This window comes from Colletes latitarsis, chromosome 9, assembly GCF_051014445.1.
Source record: "Colletes latitarsis isolate SP2378_abdomen chromosome 9, iyColLati1, whole genome shotgun sequence".
NCBI lineage: Eukaryota > Metazoa > Arthropoda > Insecta > Hymenoptera > Colletidae > Colletes > Colletes latitarsis.
The window spans coordinates 21,382,246-21,403,487 of record NC_135142.1 but is presented as its reverse complement, the minus strand read 5'-3'; the positions used below and the strand labels follow the sequence as shown (position 1 = coordinate 21,403,487).

The 21,242-nt window shown below is 40.7% G+C and overlaps 1 protein-coding gene across 2 annotated transcripts in view; it reads left to right on the top strand.

Moving 5' to 3' along the window:
• Window positions 1–15,601, top strand: part of LOC143345242 (uncharacterized) — a 59,850-nt gene extending 44,249 nt beyond the window's left edge. Inside the window, exons 2-3 of one of the 2 annotated variants that reach the window (XR_013080246.1) lie at window positions 9,226–14,596; window positions 14,628–15,601. Coding sequence is in view for 1 of the 2 variants with exons in the window: in XM_076772161.1 (XP_076628276.1) it covers window positions 9,226–11,070 (1,845 nt within the window). In the remaining variant the exon portion in view is untranslated. Of the gene's footprint in view, window positions 1–9,225 lie in introns of both variants that reach the window. The other variant, XM_076772161.1, reaches the window with a different exon arrangement.
• The last annotated feature ends 5,641 nt before the right edge of the window (window positions 15,602–21,242 follow it).

Sequence of the window (21,242 nt, the reverse complement as noted above, 5' to 3'; positions counted from 1 at the left end):
AAAGTTTGAAGATATATGAGATTGGTATAAGTAGAAACAGTGAGCAATGAACAGACGCGTCGGCCAATTCGTATTAAATCGTACACGAATAAAACAAATTTCCAAGTACCATTATCTCAAGAACAAAGCGTTGTAAAAAATTTTATTCTCCATATTCAATTTATTTTATAGAAATATTTCGAAAATAATTGCAGAGGAAAATGAATGGACGTTCGATTCTTCTGACATCGGGTTATTGCAATCGTTTTAAGGTTACAATTATGATTCTTTAAAAAGAAAGTTGCTAAGTACTTCTTGCTTCACGTTGCTGCTACAATAATTTCAGTGTTACTCAATAATACAATATTGCTGCAGAGTATCCTGCCACGGCGTTTGCATAATACGGTGTACAGTATAAAGCAGCGTTATATCGAGCGGGGTGTTCGTTTAATGGAACGCGATTAGTGTTGCCCCGATCATAATTCCACGTTATTTTTCGAAGGAGGCGTGGGAATAATCGAGAGTCCCTCGCAATCTCCATGCAAATCGAAGGATTTGCCATTGTTGCAAGACTTCGACGATTATTAATTGATATTTTAATCGCGTTAAGTATGACGGACAGACAAACATCGAATGTTCACACATTCTTGTGCTAAATACCCTCGTAAATCCTTGTGAATTCCACAGAAATAAATATGTCTCCGTACATAGCAGAATCTGAAGAATGATTTTTTGTTGAACGTTCAATTATCGTGAAATTTAACGTGAATTGGATGAGCTCTCTATGATTATTTAATTGTCGAATATTATTACTGAACTTATTATACATTATTATTATACAGCATGTTTGTAGTAAGCTATAAATATAATATTTAATTCAACGTTTATATTACATTTAATATTCAGGTTCTACTTGGCTAAATTGTATAAAGTCTGGGAATTATTATGGGGATCATTATTATTTGAGTACATGAAATTTATTTTAGTAGAGTGTATTAATGTTTCCTTAAAAAAGTGTATTTCTCTCCTTGTTATTAAGATTGTGAGTCAAAACCGTGTTCGAACAAATTGTTATTAGTACAATACGGAATGATAACATCGTTATAGTGCAAGTTTCTCTTTAATTTGTGTTGAGTAATACTAATATCGTAACGCGGCTCATATCGTATCATATCCAGGCGAATCTATCTTGGAAAAAAAGGTGAAACAGAAAACGGGTTTCATTACAATTATGTGTCTACAATAAGTAGTGTACCAGTTGCTGCACTGCTGTTTCAACCTTCTAATTACAAATAGACAAGCTGACACCGTAACAATTCAAACAGTTGAGATTGCTATTAATCTGACGAGGCTGTATAAACGATCAACCTCCACCAGAGGGGTTCGCGCTCTCACAAGCGCCATCACCCCTAGGAAAAATTTTAATGGAAGATTCTAGAGGCCAAAATAAGACAAAAATCAAGAATACCAATTTGTTGATGGAGGTTTCGTTAAAAAGTTATTAAGAATTAAATTCAAAAATTTCAAATCGTTCTGGAAAAATTACTTTTGGTTGCAGGGGTCAATTACAAGCATTTTTGGTAAATAGACATATCCCTGAAATTCTACCCACTTTCGAGAAAAAAAATCGGGTAGGTGTTGAAATTTTTTGGCAGAAAAAAAAAATTTTCAAATCGTTCTAAAAAAATTATTTTTAGATGCAGGTGTCAATTACAAGCATTTTTGGTCATTATATATACACCCGAAATCCTACGCACTTTCGAAAAAAAAATTCCTTACCGAAAATATAATTTCTGGCCAGAAATGTCTGCCCGAATTTTCATACGAATCTTTAAAACGTCATAACTTCTGAACGGATTGGACGATTTTAATGTTTAAAAAAGCAAACTACGCGTATTTTGATGGAGAATATGTACAAATCGCAAAAATAATCGAAAAGTTGGTCCTTAACCCCGCAAAATGAGAAAAACCCCATAAAAATGGTCCAATTTTCAAACAGCCATAATTCCTACAATTGTGAATATATTTCAATGAAACTTTTTTCTGAAGTAGAGCTCATGGGTACCTACAAAAAAGTATTAGGCAACTTTTCTGTAGGGCGTCAAACAAAATTACTAAAACTGAAAAGGTAATTTTTAAGAAAAATCGACAGGGGGTAGGTGCTTAAATTTTTCGACGAAAAAAAAAATTTTTAATTAATTCTAAAAAAATTATTTTCTGTTCCGGGGGTCAATTGCAATCATTTTTGGTGAATACACATTCTTCCGAAATCCTACTACAGGGCCTGCTAGAAAGCTTTACTGATGAATCCACTAGCAGGCCCGGACGAAACGCACCCCCTCCTCTCCTTTTCTGCCCTTCTACGATTCTTGTGAGTTCCTACCCACAGCGAAGCAGCACCACAATTCTATAAAAAAATTTGAAACAGAGACTAATATTTACAATTCTAAAATTGCCCCAATTTATAATTCAAATGTTTATCGAAATCCAGAATGGGGTGAGATTCTGGGATCCCCAGAGGCCTCGATTTTTCCACGATTTTCAATCAGCGATCCTCGAGACCTTGAGGTCCTCTGTATCCACCATTGTGCTCCCCTTATTCGTGAAGGACAATTTCCGCCACGACACAATTTTTTCGCCCGTAAAGTAGCAACGATCGAAATAATCGAAGTCTAGAATGGGGTGAGATTCTGGGATCCCCCGAGACCTCGATTTTTCCACGATTTTTAATCAGCGATCGCCGTGGCCTTGAGGTCCTCTGTATCCACCATTGTGCTCCTTTTATTCATGGAGGACAATTTCCGCCGCGACAGACACAATTTTTTCGCCCGTAAAGTAGCAACGATCGAAATAAAATATTGTCCTTGGAAGTACGACTCGCATCGATACGATATGCCGTAGGGGACAATCGACCGGAACCAAACGAGACCGTGGTCGTTCGGGAATCGTCAGAACAAAAGCGATCGTTGACGGACAGTGCGTCACAAAGCGGGCAATTAGTCGAAAAGACTCGCTTACATTGGGCCCGACGAGTTGCACGGGCCACATACGGGAAACGCATCGGGCCCCGTGTACACGCTTGCACGGATATTACACACCGCGCCCAGTCGCAACCTTGATTGGCCTCTTTTGCAGATTCCTCAGAACCTGATACGCTCGTGTCATTTACTTGGAGCGTTGTACGGGCCAGTCGAACGATTCCTCGATCACGTGCTTCACATCGACACCGTCTGCCGGCCAAGAAACCGGACGTCAACAGAAAAACGCACCAGCGTTTATTATCTCCCTTGGAAAAATTACGTTTCAATTTACGCTTTATCGATCATGTTTGGTCCACCCTTAGAAATCAACTACGTTAACGAAGGACTTAAACTTAAATTTTTATTCAAATAATAATTTTATTCGATACTTGTGTACTCTGGGTTTCCAAGCAAAGAAATTATTATTTTATGGAATCGTTTTTGAACGGTATTCGGTGATTTTTCATGTATTGGTATAAAATTCGCAAGATACGTTTTCAAGATTTTTAAACCGGAATTTTCCTCGAACGATCCAAATTTTTCAAAGTTTAAAGTGAACTGAACGAAAAAATTATTTTATGAAATCGATTTTAAATGGTATTAACTTCGGTGATTTTTCATGTATTGATATAAAATGTACAAGATACGTTTTCAAGATTTTTAGAACGGAATTTTCCTCGAACGATCCAAATTTTTCAACGTTCAAAGCGAATTGGACCAAAAGATCCTGAATCGTAACGTTTGTCGCAGCCTGTTTTCCGTTTTCAGACCGGTCACGCATAAGTAGGTCAGGCAACTACACGCCGAGAGACATTAAAAAAGACATTGAAACGGGGGCGACAGCATTAAGTTGACTTGCGCCCACTTGCGTCTTCTCAAATCCGTGATTCCTTCGCGATGAGTTTACCTTTAAAGCGGCCGCACCTGTGAATCGTCATTCATATCTTCGCTCGTCTCCTATCGTCTCGTGACTACCGTTATTGCGATCGATTGCGTCAATGTTCAACCAGCGAACGATACCAAAAAGCAGTCAAAATCACCGTTTCTACGAGTTGATTAATTTTCGAACATCGAGGCTGCTTGTAATCCTTAACGACCTACCACTTTGGGAACAGTGTAGCTCATCTATTCATATCGTCCTTATCAGGACGATATAGCTAATGAGTCTTCCGAAAACTAGTTTGCTAAGTCGTTGTGCAAGATATTTCGATCTTGAACTAATCGCTTTTGTCGTTTCGTTTCTGGTCAGTGAAATTGTTTGAATAAACATGCTAGATATTTTTTCTTTTTATGAGAGCTACAAATAATTTCTCTTAAATATCGATCCATTCTAAATCTGATATAACGTAAATTGGAATGTAAAGGAAGGAATTATTTATATAAATAATGATATCTAAATTATATAAATCGTCTTTGATTGGAAACTGTTGGAATATAATGTTCTAATAAATAATGTAGAAAACGTTTTTAGTAAAAAAGAGTACGCACACCCTGCAAAAGAATTTCAATATATAATCGGCAGTGACACACGTTTCCTGTAAGACTATCTAATCTGGTTCGCTATCTAATAGTTACTATCTGATCTAATTTCAACGATTACGCGTAATATCGACGTCCAGCGTCGCTGAGGTCATTCACACTCTTCTAAAAATCACGATTCTTTCACGGTGACGAGGCTGTCTTTAAATTTGCCGCACCTGCATATTGTTTATAACGTATAGATATATCTGTTCGCTCGAATCCAATGTTTGACCGCTTTTGTACCCACGCGAATTCCTTCGTTCGCGTTTTACGATCCGATCGTACGCGTGTTTCGTTAACAACGTCAATTTTAACAATCTAATCGGGCCGATTCATTGAAATTTATGGATTTCTTTGCTGCGTGTGCAATGGGTTTCAAATTCATATAACTCTAACACAGGAGGATTAGATTCCAATTCTTTTCTCTTTAAAAAGCGTTTCTTAATAAAAGCATGAACCGCGACATATATTGTAAGAAATTAAATAAAATATAATTCGTAGATGAACAAAAGGTATAACCACTTATATTCAAATTATACAAAATTACAGTGTATAGTAAAATTAGCAAAAATATCGATAAACGTCGAAACATTTCTATTAGTATGTATACAATACTTTCGATCCAAAATAAAGAAAATGGTGGTTATTGGGACGGATCTAACCTATCAGAATTACCTGTTGCGAGTATCGGTTGGAATCGAAACGCTGTAAAAACGTTAAACTCACAAGTTTCTTTTTGAGAAATGGTCCCGAGGAAATAGTAATTCGAAAAAAGCGATCGTTTCGGGTATCCCGCGCGTATAATGGGCGGCAGAATGGCGGGCCATCTGCAAGGGTAATAAGTGGGCGCACCGAATGACCTCATCCGAGGTGTCCGTGCGACGATAAGCGTTCTCCTTTCAACAGGAAACCGTTCTAGACCAGTCCTGGCCGGCTCAAACGTTGCCAGCCACTTTATAAATCGAGCGAATATCTCCCGTGCGTATACACGGTTGCGTGCGCACGATTTATGGGAGCGCGCACGAGCCGAAGTCACGATTATTAATTCCGGCGAACCCCGGAATCCATCGCGCGAAGATATTAATCTTGTTTCGCGCGATACAAGCCCTTTAATTTTCTTCGATTCACCGAATCTCCTCTCACTAGCAACGCTATTCACCGAACGATGAAGTTATCACAGTTTTCCACGTGGATCGAGAAATCAATCATATTCGACCAAACATTTTTCGTTGTGCAATTTCAGTGCGAGGCACGATCCACGCTATATTGATTAATTAATGGTACGAATACAACCGGTAGTTTAAAATATATTTCAATATTCAGTCTTGGGCAACCCTGATTAATAATAAAAATCACCAAGCATATATTTCTAACATCAGACAGAATTAAATGTGGCAGAAGCATTCAGATTATACAGTTTAGTGATTAATTTTGATCGTAAATAACAATGGATAGTGACAGTTTTTAAATCACTCAATACTATTTCTTAATAGCCATTTAGCGATTGCAAAATATAATCTGTTGATCGTTAATTAGATTACATTTTGCTGGTCCGCGATGGACGCGAAACGACGCGCACGCAATCTCTGCGCGCGCAGGTTTCTCGGAGGATCTACCGCGCACGGTCGCTTTTGTCGCGGCAAAAGCTCCGAAATTTCACGAGATTCGTCGCGGTCGACTCTTCGTGTACACGAACGGCTCGCTTTCTACGGGGCATAAAGGTTTAATTTATGTCGTTATTACGTGATCTCTGACGCGGCGGTCGGAAGACAACGAGAACGGGTGGAAGGAGGCACGGAGGGCAGAAAAAGCGTAAGAATGTTTATTCGCGGCGCAAAAGCGCGGGACGCAGTGCCGTTAATAATTTAAAGAGGCTCGTACCTCCCGAGCCGGGAGGTTTTACTGCCGGTTTTTCAGCGTTATCCAGTCTGGGCTCGCCGTAAAGCGCTCTGAATCGAATTTTTGCAATCTCGCGGAAGGTTCGCCGACGCTCGTTGCGTCAGACGATTCGCTTTACTTTACTTTGTCGTGCTTTAACCTTTTCCACCGATGTCTTGTAGATTTCGTATCAAAAACTCATATGTGCTGTAATAAATGGCATATAATTACGCTCGAGTCGTAACACTCTTTAAATAATTGGGTGGTCGTTGCACAGAAACCCAATGATTTTCTGTTTTGGCAATCGAGACTTCGATAAACGTGTTATTATTTAGAGTACACTTTTCAGTATAAGACCAGTTTGATCACTTGTTATCTGTTTATTTAATGGTTTATTTAGAAGAAGTATACCATGTAGAATTATATAGTTATTTCTCTTTACTTGCACTACATACCTTAATGTACATACTAAAATTGCAATATCAATTTACGTACGAAACACGATATCAACCTCTCCTGTCGTGCCTTTCAATTAGAGCGATGTGAATATTACGGTTCCCTCGAGTTATTTACGTTAATAAAATGAAGAAAATCATTAGTCGAATAAACGCCAACGACAAGGTCCTCGGAAATGAATTTTATCGTGCATTACTAATTTTTAATGACAGAAACTTGAAAGTCGTTCCCTTCAAACGCCCATAAATATTGTCAACGTACAAATATAATAAAAACGAACGCGAAAACAGTGGACAATACTTCTCCCAATTATTTCGCGGAACGAGCCTTGAAAATCTTACAAGATCACATCATAATCAACGAACGGTGACATGGTTAATAACATTGCTCTTAATAACGACGTTATTGCTGAAATATGAATGACTCGAAAATCCCAGGAATATTAATTTATCTTTAAGCTGCCTGTCTTATCAATCTTAATATTTCACGCGACCATTAATTATTCGAGATATATCTTCCTCGAGGGAACGTTTAAAAAATATTATCTTATGCTTTATTCGTGTATCCTACGTTCATTAATATTACAAGTTCCGGTTTTATTTCCCGTATAGCCGTTTCTCGCAAAAAAGATCAAACGAACGAAAGCCGCGAGTTTAACGAGCCCGAAGGGCCGAGAAAATCGCAAACTTTCCAGTTAAAATAACAAACTTTCGTAACTCGCGTACGTTCGAATTCCACGGTAATAAGTATTTCCATATCTCAGCGAGTAAGCGTTGCTGCTTTACATTTTTAAGAGGTATTCATTGCGCTCTTGATGAACGTACAGTTTTAACGCTCGCCGAAGGCCGACGGTTTTAAACGAGCTAGGAAATGAGATGTTTCGGAAGATAACAGGGTGACATAGCAGAAACACGAGCTGATGCCCCCTTCCATACCCGGGTGTAATAAGCTGCGCCCTTTCGGAGACTTTACAGCGGCTATAACGTAATTTATAAATTGCTCGAATGCACCTGGCGCGACCTTCGCGTATCCAGAACCGACGGACGTAAAGGCGTTTTATCGTTCGCGCGGGGATTAAAAAACAAACGCAGCCCGGCGTGTTCCCCGTGTCCTCGGAACATAAAGTACTTACGAACTTGTTCACCGATTTCGCGTGGCTATAACGGTCTCTCAACAGTTTGTTCGAGTCTTATACCCTATGGCGCAGCTACTCGAAACTTTGCATTCGTTACACACGCGCGTGTGCTTTCGTTGCATGCGCTCTGATTATTATTTCACCGATCTACCCGATCGTGTAAGCTAGACGCCTCGCGATTTCAGGAGCAACCGGTTCGCTCAACGACGCGTTCCTGACAGTTTGACGCACCGCTATAGCTCCAGTTCGATCGTCACATTTTCACGTACTTATTACTTCCCTTGTCGGATCATTCGTGAATCATCTCGTGTCATATAATTGGTACATTGGAATTGAGTTAGAAAGACAAAATCAAGAAGTAGAACACTCTATTTATTTTTTCAATTTATATATAATATGCAACACGAATGAAGTTTATTATATGTACATTTGAAATGAAATCAGGTATTGTGATTTCCTCAGGATGAATGATTTTTAGTCTTAAGTATTATTAGGTACAAATCTAGGCAAATTCTTTGCTTCCTTTCTCGGAGACATTTGTAATTTAACTAATCGTAAATTCGACAATACTCTTCTTGTATAAAACTTTATGGCATAGTGACACAATCGTGAAAAAAATGGCTCTAAAATACGATGACACTAACAGACACTATCTGCAGCTTCCGGGATTTAGCCAGACGCAAAATGAAATTTTCCACGTGGGCAATACTTTCACTCGAGGAGAAAGAAAGCTAAATAATTCTTCCTATTCGTATAAATCGCTTCTTAAAACTTCTACCGACATACCTTAAGCTTCTGTGAATTTTAATGCTTCTCCATCTTTCAAAACATAGAGGACGCACACAAGAGTCGTATAAAAATAAAAATAATTGCGATAGAATTAAAAATAAAATAATTTCTCTTGTAAAATTGAATCAAAATAGCCCCCATCTCGATATCCCAGATCTATACTGACAAACTATTCTGACCAAGAATTGTTATATCTATGGCGACACCTTCTACACTCGCCAGAAGAGGGACACTCTCAACCTGTATCTCTCTCACAAGTACTCCTTTCCTTTTCTTCCCTCCTGCTTGTAACGAGATATAAACAAATACATTTCCATGACGTCTACGTTCTCCACTGATAAATCCAAATGCTATCATCCATCCTATTTGGGGTTTGTGAAGAAATTCACTACTTTTCCGTCTAATATCTAAAACTGCCATTCCACTGAACGATGAACCACGTTTCAGGTACTGCTGCAGGCGGCACTGGTGTGGGACGAAGTACCCGGTGCTCCAGCGAAGAGGAACGACATACTCGCGGGCACGGAGTTCCTGTCGGTGTTCATAAACGGCGCGATGGCCACGCCGCCGCAGAGACGCAGAGGCTTCCGGCGCGGTGGGCACGGAGCATCGTCTGTCGGGGACAGCGCGACAGCGGAATCGCATCAGCACGAGGCGTCGATCTACCGAATATCGCGGAATCCCGGGAACAAGCAGATCATCTCGAGGGCACGGAACTCGAGCGGCCGGGACGAGATCGTTCGGTTCTATCCGATCAGTCACAAGACGCTGGAGAACAGGCAACAGAATCTGGCGTCGTTGATCGACGAGCTGGGCACCACCAGCGACATATCCTCGACGCGTTTGACGCCGCAGAGTTCGTCCACTACGGTGACGTCGGTGGCGTCTCGAGAAAAGTCGAGGACGAACGCCACCAGCAACAACTCGTCGAGCAGAGGGGTGAGTCGGCAGAAGGTGATCGGCGTCAGCGTCACGTCCACCGTCGAGGCGACGCCGTACAAGGTCAGGGTGGAGCATTACGATAACGCTGACGCCTCGGTGATCACTCGATTACCGGTGTCCACTGGAAGTCCGTCGAAAGAAACGACCAGAGAGCCGAACAACGCCACGATCAGGACACCCACAACGAAAGTGTCGGCTGCTAGTCCGACGACGAGAACCACCACAACGATTACCGCGAAAACAACCGCGTCTGGATCATCGTCGACGACGATAACACCGCCGTCTTCCAGCTTCGTCACAGAGGAGCTGAGCAACATCGTATCCGAATCGAACAGAAGCGAGTTCTCGGTGGACGAGGGCTCACCGAGCACCAGCTGGCAGAGTCACGGTTCGGTGACACCCAGACCGGTGAACAGGCACACCGTGGCCTTAACGGAACACCATAGAGAGACGAATAGCAGCGCTCGTAACTCCCCGGAGGACATGATCACCCTGCCAACCGAGGAGAATTACGAGCTGCCGGAGGAGAACTCCGAGCCGAAGGAGTTTAACGAGGAGCCGATGGAGGTCCAACCGGACCGTCTGCAGGCTCAGGGCCGTAAGGCTGGCAGACACTACGACGCTTCCCATTACAATCGTCCCGGCGCGAAGGTCTACAGCCAGTCGTCGAAGAACTACAAGTCTGCTCGACCGTACAACGAGCCGGCCAATCTTTACAGCGAGCCAGCCAAGGTGTACAGCGAGCCGGAGAAGGTGTACGGCGAGCCGGCCAGGGTGTACAGCGAGCCTGCCAAGGTTTACAGCGAGCCAGCCAAGGTCTACAGCGAGCCAGCCAAGGTCTACAGCGAGCCAGCCAAGGTCTACAGTGAACCGGAGAAGGTTTATTCGGAACCGTCCAAGGTTTACTCGGAGCCGGCCAAGGTCTACTCCGAGCCAGCCAAGATCTACTCGCAGCCAGCCAAGGTGTACGGCGAACCCAGCAGGATCTACGACTCGGAAGGTCAACCGTTGAGTCAGGATCGCGACGGGGAACCCGACGAGCCCAACTACGAGGTCGACGAGTCCGTCAGCGTCAGCAGCAACGGGAACGCTCACGGGCCCCAACTGATACTCACAGAGTCCTCGAACTCGTCGGAGGTCGAGGACGGCCACAAAGTGGGCTACGTCGTCGAGGGTAGAAACTACAGGAAGTACAGGGTCGAAGAGAGAACTCCTGACGGTTTCATCGTCGGCGAGTACGGGGTTGTTAGTCACGATGACGGTTCCTTGAGGGGTGTCCGGTACACCGCAGACGGCACCATCAATCCTCGGCTCATTTACGACGCACTGATGAAGTTTCTCGCCCTGTGAGGAACGAACGAGGACACGGTGATAGAGAGAGAGAACCGTAACGGAGGCAAGTCGACGGTCGCGTGACTTTGCTGGATGTTGACGGGTCCGAAACTAGACGCAACATGACTGATCCTTCCGCTCTTTCCAACTGAACTGCCTCAGAATGTAATTTTAAGGACCTTTTAGGATCTAAGGAACCTCTCGCGACTGTCGATCGGTCGATGGTGCATGCTCGATCCACGGAGACGTAGTGTTCTTCGTCCGACGACGCGAAACGAACTGTGACTACGATTTTTGAGACTCGATTTTGTAACGATTAGAGTAAGATTGGACGCGACTAAGATGCTTCTCTTGTTTGTGTCGTCGAAGATATTTCACGATGGTATTTAGGGGATAGCATAGTCCAGGTCGCTTCATTTTCTTGAAGTTATAGGAATCGAACTCTTTGTATACTCTTGAAACTTTATAGTCGTTTCCCTCGAAACAACATCTTCCATACTGGCTGAACACGATATCTCAATATTTACAGTTAACAGATCGACTTGTAGTTTTACATATATACAAAATACATGCCTCTGCATTGTGTGGACTAGGATTATATTTATATTTGACTGTCAATTTTGGAACGAGCAAATTTTGAGAAATTAAATTCAACATATTTCTTCTTCAGCCTAACACTAGAACTACTGACAATTATAGTGTATTTATTTGTTTCAAAGAAATTAACGTGAAAAAATGTATAATGCAACGGAAATAAGTGTTTCTTCATCCTCTTATAGAAAATTACGATATTCAACAATTCAGTCGAGTAAGTTTTTCACAAGTTTTATTAGAAATTACGAATGGGTAATTTAGAGTACTGCCAGTGTTAATGAAGTAGAAATCATAATATAAATTACCTGATAAACGTGATGAAGCTCTCCACATTTTCTGGAAGTTCCTGGTATAACTACATTTGACTGTTTATTCAGTCTAGAAACAAGTAAATTTTGAGAAATTCAAGACTTCTAATAAACAACTAGGTACGCGTGAAATATTTTACGTTAGTCTCACGAGTGAAAGAAGTATTTTAGCTGATACAGTCGTGGGACTGTATTTGAGATTCGACGTGTTCAGAAAGCGATCGTCGGGTACACGAATTTGAAGATTCAATGTCGGACGTGTATTTAGGGAACGATTCTGATAAACACACGGTACGCCTAAGTTTCACAGGTAGGCAAGATGGTTGAGCTCGTTAATGCCGACAGTAATCTTCGGTTAGTCGTCACTCAGTCGTTTCTGAGGTCTGGAAAAGGTCACGGTGATCCTTCGCAGGCTTCGCGATCGAGTCTTTCATCAGAGAGGTTGAAATTATAAAGAATACGGAGTTGAGGATTATTCATCAATCACTGAGAGAAAACTGAATTGTCCGGCTCGAAGGCGAACTTTCAACGAACTCCTCAGCGAGTTAAATCGAGTTAGTAACTTCGGTTGATGCACCTTCCATTTCACTCAGACGATTTTCATTAAATACGTTCGAGCTTAAAATGGACAACCTCGTTTACTTTTGGCGATGGATGCTTCCAACAAATTTTAATTGGTCTCAAGTCCTTTGAAAGAAATGCCAACACTGTGGCTTCTTCAGGAGTCGAACGTTGTCGCTCTTCCTTCAAAGGACTCACATAAAGGAAGCCCATTTACTCGTATCATCTGCCAAGAGTGAATGAATTATTCATGTCCCTCAACGAGAGAGGATTTTGAGAGACTCGCCGAAAGTTCGATGACTCGTTCGAAGCGTTGCAGTGACATCGACGGGAGAAAACGACTGATTCTTTTGCTCTTGCCACACGCAACTGCCTCAACGATTAATTTTAAGGACGTCCTTCTAGGATCTAAAGGAGCTCGCGTGTTGGGCGTCGACGTGCGTGACGATTCCGTCGACCGGAGACGGAAAGGTCGCTGGACGACTCGATCGGACGTGACCCGGGGGAATCCGAACCGATGCCCGATGGCCATTGCGAAACTTGACAAATGAAAGTTACTCCTTTGGGTAGCGAAAGTACGAACTTTTGTACGCTACCCGGTGGCCTTTGACGATCGCGTCAGCGAGACGCCCCCTCGGATCGTCCGGCGATCGCGTTTCCCGCCATCGAGCTGATCCTCGATCGTGGCTCCGCGTAGTTGCGTAATATTTGTGATCGCGTTAGTCGACTAGCGTGTCTTATTTGTCACGATTTACGATTAGGCGCGTGCACAGTAGCACGCAAGACACCAATCTCGCCTGCACGTTGGTGTTTGTGAATTACACGAAAGAGTTTCCCTGGAATTAATTATTTTTTCCTGCAAAATTTGGTACTTTGTTGGGGTCTAGATGAGAATTAACGATGACACATCAATTATGAGAAAGGTTTCGGAGATACGAAGGGTCAAAATGGTCGAAACTGAGGTAATAACGTAAATATTTAAAATAAATTATAAAATTCAAAGTGGCGAGTTCAATATGGCACACTGAAATTGTAGAAGTTTTTTATGAAAATTAGTATCCAGGTTAAATTGGATTTTAAATTAGGTCTTATGACCTGTATCTCTTTACAATACGTTCATTCACCTTTCCGTTGCGTAGGCAGCATTTTATTATGTTAGAATAGATTTTTCTAACCGTCTACCGTGTAGGTTGCCTTTTTCCAAGTTGGAGTTTTCGCTTTTCACTCGTGTAGGCCACCTTTTGGTTATGATGCTCGCCTCTCTGCGTTATATTCTGTTGCGTAGGCAGCCCCTTGCTATGTTAGGTTAACTTTGTGCTACTATTCTGTTGGTAAGTCTCCTCATTAGGTCAAACGACTCTCACGATCCTTCCTCTGAAAACTTAATTTTCTCTAAGTTTGAATTTAGCGACCCAAAGTTTTAGTCTTCCAAAAACTATGATTGTAATCTTGTGTGATTTTGACCATTTTGATCCTTCATAAGACGAATCGTTTAAACCACAACTCAATTCCAAACATACCAATAAAACCTTTATCTCGAAATAATCTCTGAAATAATTCGAGATGTTTCGTTAAATAATTCCCATGAAATTGAACACGAACGCATCAAAATAATTACGGGGGGAATTTACAATGGAATAATGCCGGAAAATTATAAAAACTGTTTCTAACAGTGCCTCCATCGAGCCCTAACTCGCGTGTACGTTCCATTCCCCACTGAAATATCAATATTCTTCACGAACCGACGAGATTAAAGATCGAAAGAGCACCGTATTAAATCGAAGTAAGATCCGAATCGACGAGCAACTGTCACCTAATGCACCATTACTATAATTGCGACGAACGAATCAACGAAAGATCCAAACGAATCGACTGAACGTGTTTGTCGCGTGCTTCCGTCACGGCGACGCTTCTGCGATGAACAAGCGTTTGGAGCAGTCGCAGCTGCCAGGGCCTCCATATTTTTTGGATTCTCTCGATACTAATTTAACTCGATCCTCACGAAGGCTCCGCGGCTGCGACGAACAACGCCGACTTGTCGCGGCAGCGTCTCTGTGCATCCTAATTATAAGCTCTCCTAAGTTTTTGTGAGCGTCTCGCGCGACGAGAAAGCTCACGCGCTCGTTGGGCGAACCGTAGAACGTAAGACGAATAACGTTATTTTATTTTAGAGTTAAATAGCTCATTCTTCCTCATTACCTCAATCTTTGAGATAGTTCCTCCTGCCATTTAAATAACGTATCACGCGCGCACTCACCTTAAATTATATATTATATGGTCCCGATCGTTCCCGCGTACGTTCGCTCGAACCTTTTCTGATCGAAGAGGACTCTCACGGGAGAAGCGATTACGATCGCTCCGAAACCAGATTTGGGCAACGTTTTGTTCGAATAGGTGACTAATAAAGTCAACATAGGGTCATTTTAGAAATAGTTGTTCTGAAAAGTTTCGACTTAATTGTCTCAACAATTAATAAATTTCTGTGACGGATAAATTGGTAGAAATGCGATATAAAGAATAGTTCATTTGGTCAACTATTGGCAAAATTACTGTAGAATAATTTACTTGTGACTTTCATTCGATCTAACAGTTAAATTTTTGTCTGCTCGTTATAAAATATTTCATCCTATCATTAATTAGATTTTGTCTGTCGTTCGATATTCGAAATTTTTATTCGGATTAGAATTTTGTCCATCTCTGCTCGTAATGTTGGCCGCGTCGAATCGATAAAAACGCGTTCGCCCGAATGTTGCTCATCCTCCTAGGTTAAGCGCGCGTCCATTTGTCTCTATTTTACATGTAAACGATAAAGTATTTCGATATGTTACAGGTGATATCATTACGATAAGGACTCTCTTACGTTAGGCATACACGTACATCGTAGCTAATGTTTACCGTAAAATATTATGCATTGCGCTGTGCAACCATTGTCATATTTCGAAAGCAACTTTGTAATAAATTCCATTGCCATAAGCGTTCGACGTGGTTCCTTTCGTTCCTTAAATTACAAAACATTAAATATCCGTCTTTAGCAAACTTTCTTTAAAACGATAACTAACCCCAATCGTAAACACTTTCAATTTCACTATTGCTATTTCTCGTATTGCACCAGCTTGAAAATAAATTAGAAATTAAAAATTGTAATTGATAATGTAACTATTAATATAACTAAATAATGATTTAAGATTCGGTTACTCGTTGCAATAAAATTTCAAATAATTCGAGACACAATTTAAAATAAGTTTCCAACGAATTTTAGATTCGATTAGTTTTTTTAGCAAACTTTCTTTAAACCGATAATTAACCCCAATCGTAAACACTTTCAATTTCACTATTGCTATTTCTCGTATTGCACCAGCTTGAAAATAAATTAGAAATTAAAAATTGTAATTGATAACGTAACTATTAATATAACTAAATAATAACTTAAGATTCGGTTACTCGTTGCAATAAAATTTCAAATAATTCAAGACACAATTTAAAATAAGTTTCCAACGAATTTTAGATCCGATTAGTTTTCGCGCCAGCTGATTTATGCACAGTTGGATATCGAATCGTGATTAATTTTTCCCATAATCATTGCAACGACCTTTCGAAGAAATTTCCCTTCTCCGCAAGGTTGGCCGTTGGAAAATTGAGAATATCAAGCGCATACTATTTATTGGAACAAGAATCGATTTGCACGATCATTATCGACACGAAGCTGGGTCTGTAATAAAGGGGTTGAAGGTATCGTCCGATATATGAAGCGATCAATTTGTGAAAATTAGGGGCAGCGGCCGAGCCCCGATGCCATACGAAGCTAATCGCGCGGTAATAATTCACACTCGCGAATTCGCAGTCGTGATCTTGAGCGATCCGCCCGAGCGTTGATTTCATCGCGATACGTAAGAAAAAAATTAATTTAATCTGTCGCTGGTTAAATCGCGACTGGGGGAAAAAAAAGTTTAACGCTCGTAACGTCTTATTAAATGGAAGAAATATTCATGAGTGACACGAACACGAAAGATAATAATGTTTAAGATTTTTGCGTACGGAAACCAAAGCACGTAGTCCTCGTGTTTCTTTATTTATATTTACAGAAATAGCACAGCTTCGACCAGACACGAATTTCGAATTATGTTAACGAGACCGACGACGCATATTATTTATTACTTAACGCCGATAATTGCTAGAAATTGCACGCGAGGAATTATATATTAAATATAAAATGTTAAACGCCGAGGAATTTAATCTCGAGGATATTTTTATTAAAATTACTATCGAAAGGAAAAACAAACACAGAAGCGAATCAATATTTTACGCTAAAGTAGTAGCTGCAAGTAACAAATTCTTCGATGCAAGCAAGGCTTTGCTATCCAACGACATTGCTCTTTCCCATGCTCTAACTCTGACGCTAATTGCATTTTCGATAGGATAGTAAATCATGCGGTAAATCCACTATTATCACCGTGTCTTTCGCGAGACAGCCGGAATTGATACAAATTTAATAATTGCGCTCGTCGATGCTCGTGCCCCATTTTAAAGAGCTTAATAAATATACGCCGAAGCGAAACCAGCGATCCAAGTATTTAATATCGGGCAAAAATCTTCCTTAATTCGCGACGATAAATCAACGCTCGATTGATATAGATATGAAGCCTCGATCAATGTAACAATTTTTACAGAACGACGATTAATGACGATCTCCGGGTATAATCGTGAAATAATTCTTTCCGTTGTTAGATCATCGATCAAGACGATGTTAATAATAACGTGTCTCGGAAGTGTGGAGTAGAGTATTTGATGATTACGGTGGACACAGTGACTCACAACTCCACAGTCATTAATATCAATAATTTTTATATGTTTGCTTAATAACAAAAAGTGAGAGATATGTATACAATTTGACAATTATCCACATTCCAAATCGCGAAGAATATGTGAGTAGAATACAAACTATGGAAATTAATTCACACGTTAATTATTCGTCCAGTTTTTCTATTTCGATTGTATCCTTATCCTAAATACAATATTTCTCACATAGTTTTTCAATTGTATGTTGAAATTACTAATTTTTATATTTGTTATTGATTTTTCTTTCGATGGGAATGGTTTCGTCCAATTTTGCTGATGTTTGATGTCACTGAATTATTGTGGTATTTGGTTTGGTCCGACTGCTCGACACGAACTTGTTAAATTCATTTTTAACGAAAACACAGACGGGTCTCTTCGAACACGAGCCATATTAGTTAAACTTTTCTTTTTCCTTCCCGTTGTTGTTTTGTCTCGTGGTGAGAACCGGTGGCTAGCGATGGGTCTAACACGTGTTTTGATCCCATTGATACGTTCACGTTTGAAATCGATAATCTCGTATCTAAATTTATGATTTTGAAACCAATTATATCGAGCTTTATTGTCTACTTAGTCACAGCAGTGACGTCAATACTAAACAGTTGACAAATAAAGCGTAGGCATTTTATATATTTTATTCTTCATTAATGAATTGTATTACTACATCACCCATGGTTGTGTTTATTGAAAATCAAGAATGAATTTTTAAGAAAAATCGACAGGTTAGGTGCACAAATTTTTCGACGAAATTAAAAAATTTCAAATCGTTCTGGAAAAATTATTTTTAGTTGCGGGGGTCAATTACAATCATTTCTGGTGAATACACATACCCTTGAAATCCTACGCATTTTCGAGAAAAAAATTCAAAAAGGTGGACAAATTTTTCGCCAAAAATAAAAAATTTCGAATCGTTCCAAATAAATTATTTTCAGTTGCGAGGGTCCATTATAATCAGTTTTGGTGAATAGACATACCCCCGAAATTCTACGCATTTTCGAGAAAAAAAATTCTTTACCGAAAATACAATGTCTGACCATAAACGGAATTTCATGCGTAATCCCCTGAAATTTAATGCGTATGTTTAAAAAGTCATAACTCCTGAACGGATTGGACGATTTTAATGTTTCAAAATGTAAGCAACGCGTATTTTGGTGAAGAATATTTAGAAATTCTAATGATATTGTAAAAGTTGTTTCTTAACCACGTAAATTCCTTAATTTTCATATGTATACCGGATAATCGGAATTTTACTGTATTTCTATTTTACAAGAAACGTCAACAAGAACATCTCATCGATTGACAACTTCGATATATGATCGATAGTTTAAGGCGATCTTCGGGTCTCGATATGTATCGATATTAATCAGTACGTCATTGGATTGGTCCCATCACTACCGCTCGGTTTCACGGTTGTCGTGCATTGATGCTACCTCGATGTCTTTTTTCTCACCTCGGACCCTGTTAGGTACTCCATCTTGATTCGGTTAGGTCCGTTAAGTTCAGCCACAGGCAACGGAGACGGAATTCTCGATAAATTAAAGTATTCGTGGGGATAGATCGATGGCTTCTCCCTGGACGACCAGCAAGGCTGCTTCATTATCCTGGCGCCAGGCAGGACTATTGCGGTCCGCTATGCATTTTAGTCGCGGGGGCAACGAACGTCCTTGGTGTCCTGGGTAGCGATGGGAACGATGCAGAACGAATCTCATCGATACCATCTCAAAAACTATAATTCACCACCAAATAACTTCCACAAAATATATTTATTAGCAAGAAATCGTAGGACCATTGAGAAAAATATATTTGTAGTAACAAATAAAATTATTTCAATTTTTCAAAGATATCGTAAAGGTTAAACTTTGGTATCAAACCTTGAACCAATGTTTCCCGGTCATTTCATAAGTCTTTTTCTGCAATTTTTAATACTGTTAACTATTTCAGTATCGAATTTCTAATCGTATCGGTCCCATCGCTAGTTTTGGGATCTCTCCTCCTCAGGGTACGTTCGTTGCTCGATACTTTAACGCCCACGTGATCGACGAGAATCGTAGATCAAGTCGATTTCCATGTCCGATATGGAAGTTTCACGCGGGGACCAAATGTTTTCAATTGCTGTGAATCTATATTATCCTCGAGAAAAAACTGTCTCGACGGAGTTTGAACGCTGCGCAGTTCCCTCGAGAACATTATTTATTGATTGCACGTCTTAAAAAATATTGTGAGAACATATATTGTTATTTTGCACTAAATATAATGAAATTCGAGTGCTCTGAATGGTCGTTTTTATAAAATATCATTTTTTAGTCAAATTCGTTAATAGCCTTCCCTTCGTCGGTGCGTTTCAACGCTGCAAACGAACGTTTTTGAGCGACCAGAAAATAAAAATGCCAGGCAATAGGTCTTGAGGAGCCTAACCGTGCGTTAAAATATTGTTCATTCGTGAAGTGGCTGGCTACTCGGCTGAAATGGGACGATACTGCGTCGTGCATAAATCACATACGACGCACATGTAATGGAACTCGTTGCAATAATTCATATAATTGATTATTTAAGAAATTACGCCATAAAGAAAATTTATTCGACGTTCTACTTTTCCCCGTTACAATAGATTGCTTCGAACGTCCAGATTAATCGCTTTTTTTATCTTGCTTCGTTAAAAAGACAAACTGTTTATCGATTTATCGCTGAAACGGGTTCTACGCCAGAGACAACATTCCGGGAACGAAGAAATTTCTGTTTCTGTTGACGTCGGTTTTATGCAAAATAATGCATTTCTCGACGATCTTAAACTTGAAGTTATTTTCTCCGTTTCCTCGTAAATATTACTTTCCATGGCCGATGATGGAAACTCAAGCTTAACTGGTTTCTTTATTCGACACTAATCGCTCCTGAATAATGCTAGAAGAAATTTTGTTTATTAAACTGCATAACTACAAATATGCCGTACAATTTATATGCATATCATCCTTCTTCGAGATTTATTTCCCCTAACGATAAACATTGAGAATTGTGCAAACTACTCGATGAAAAGTCTCGTCTTTTGCAATAGATTTGTCGTGATTTCGTCGTGCTAGAGCGATGAATAGTCTTCGTTAATAATTTCTCGTATTTATTATTGACCTGAACTTTGGCGCCTGAGCCTCCTGCAGCCCGAGATGCACGTTGCAGAGCTCGGTAAGGTAGAATAATAACTTATCGCGGCACGGTTGGATTACCGATGCAGTTCCGTCGAGGGCCTTTGAGAAGCTTCAATCGCCGACGAGTAAACATCGCCACGCGACTTCGGCACTCGACGTTATCCACGCTGGACAAAGAGGGAACGTCGCGCCCCGTCGACGACAGAGAGGGGCGAACAAATAACGGGGTACGGTACGCGGTGCGAGGAAGACGCAGAAAGACATGCGACGTTTCATTGTGTAAATAATTGAAATGCTAATCCCCTTTGCCGAGGTAGTGACAGTCACCTTAATCGTGCCGGCGTTTAGGAGTGCGTGCTCGAGAGGGTGTAACCCCGGAACGATGTGCCCCGCAAAAGCGGAAAGCAAACGCGACACGCACTCGGCCCGCGGCTGCACACGTGACATCGCATGCGTTCGCTCCCGGCTTTCCAACCCCATGGCTTTCTCATGTAACGAGACGGCTACTCGCCAGAAAACGTGCACGCATCTTCGAACCGTCGAAGAAAATAAAACGGATATGGCGGATGTAATTTTAGAGCGCAATTGAACTGATTATTATTGGTAGGGATTAGGAAGATTCGAGCAACGACACTCGGTTGATTGGGATAAAGTTTGTCACTCGAGCTATGGGGAGCTTGGATAGATTTTTTTTTATTTATTGACAAATGGTGAATTAGATTTTGAATTAGAGGATAGCGAAATTTGATCGATGGAT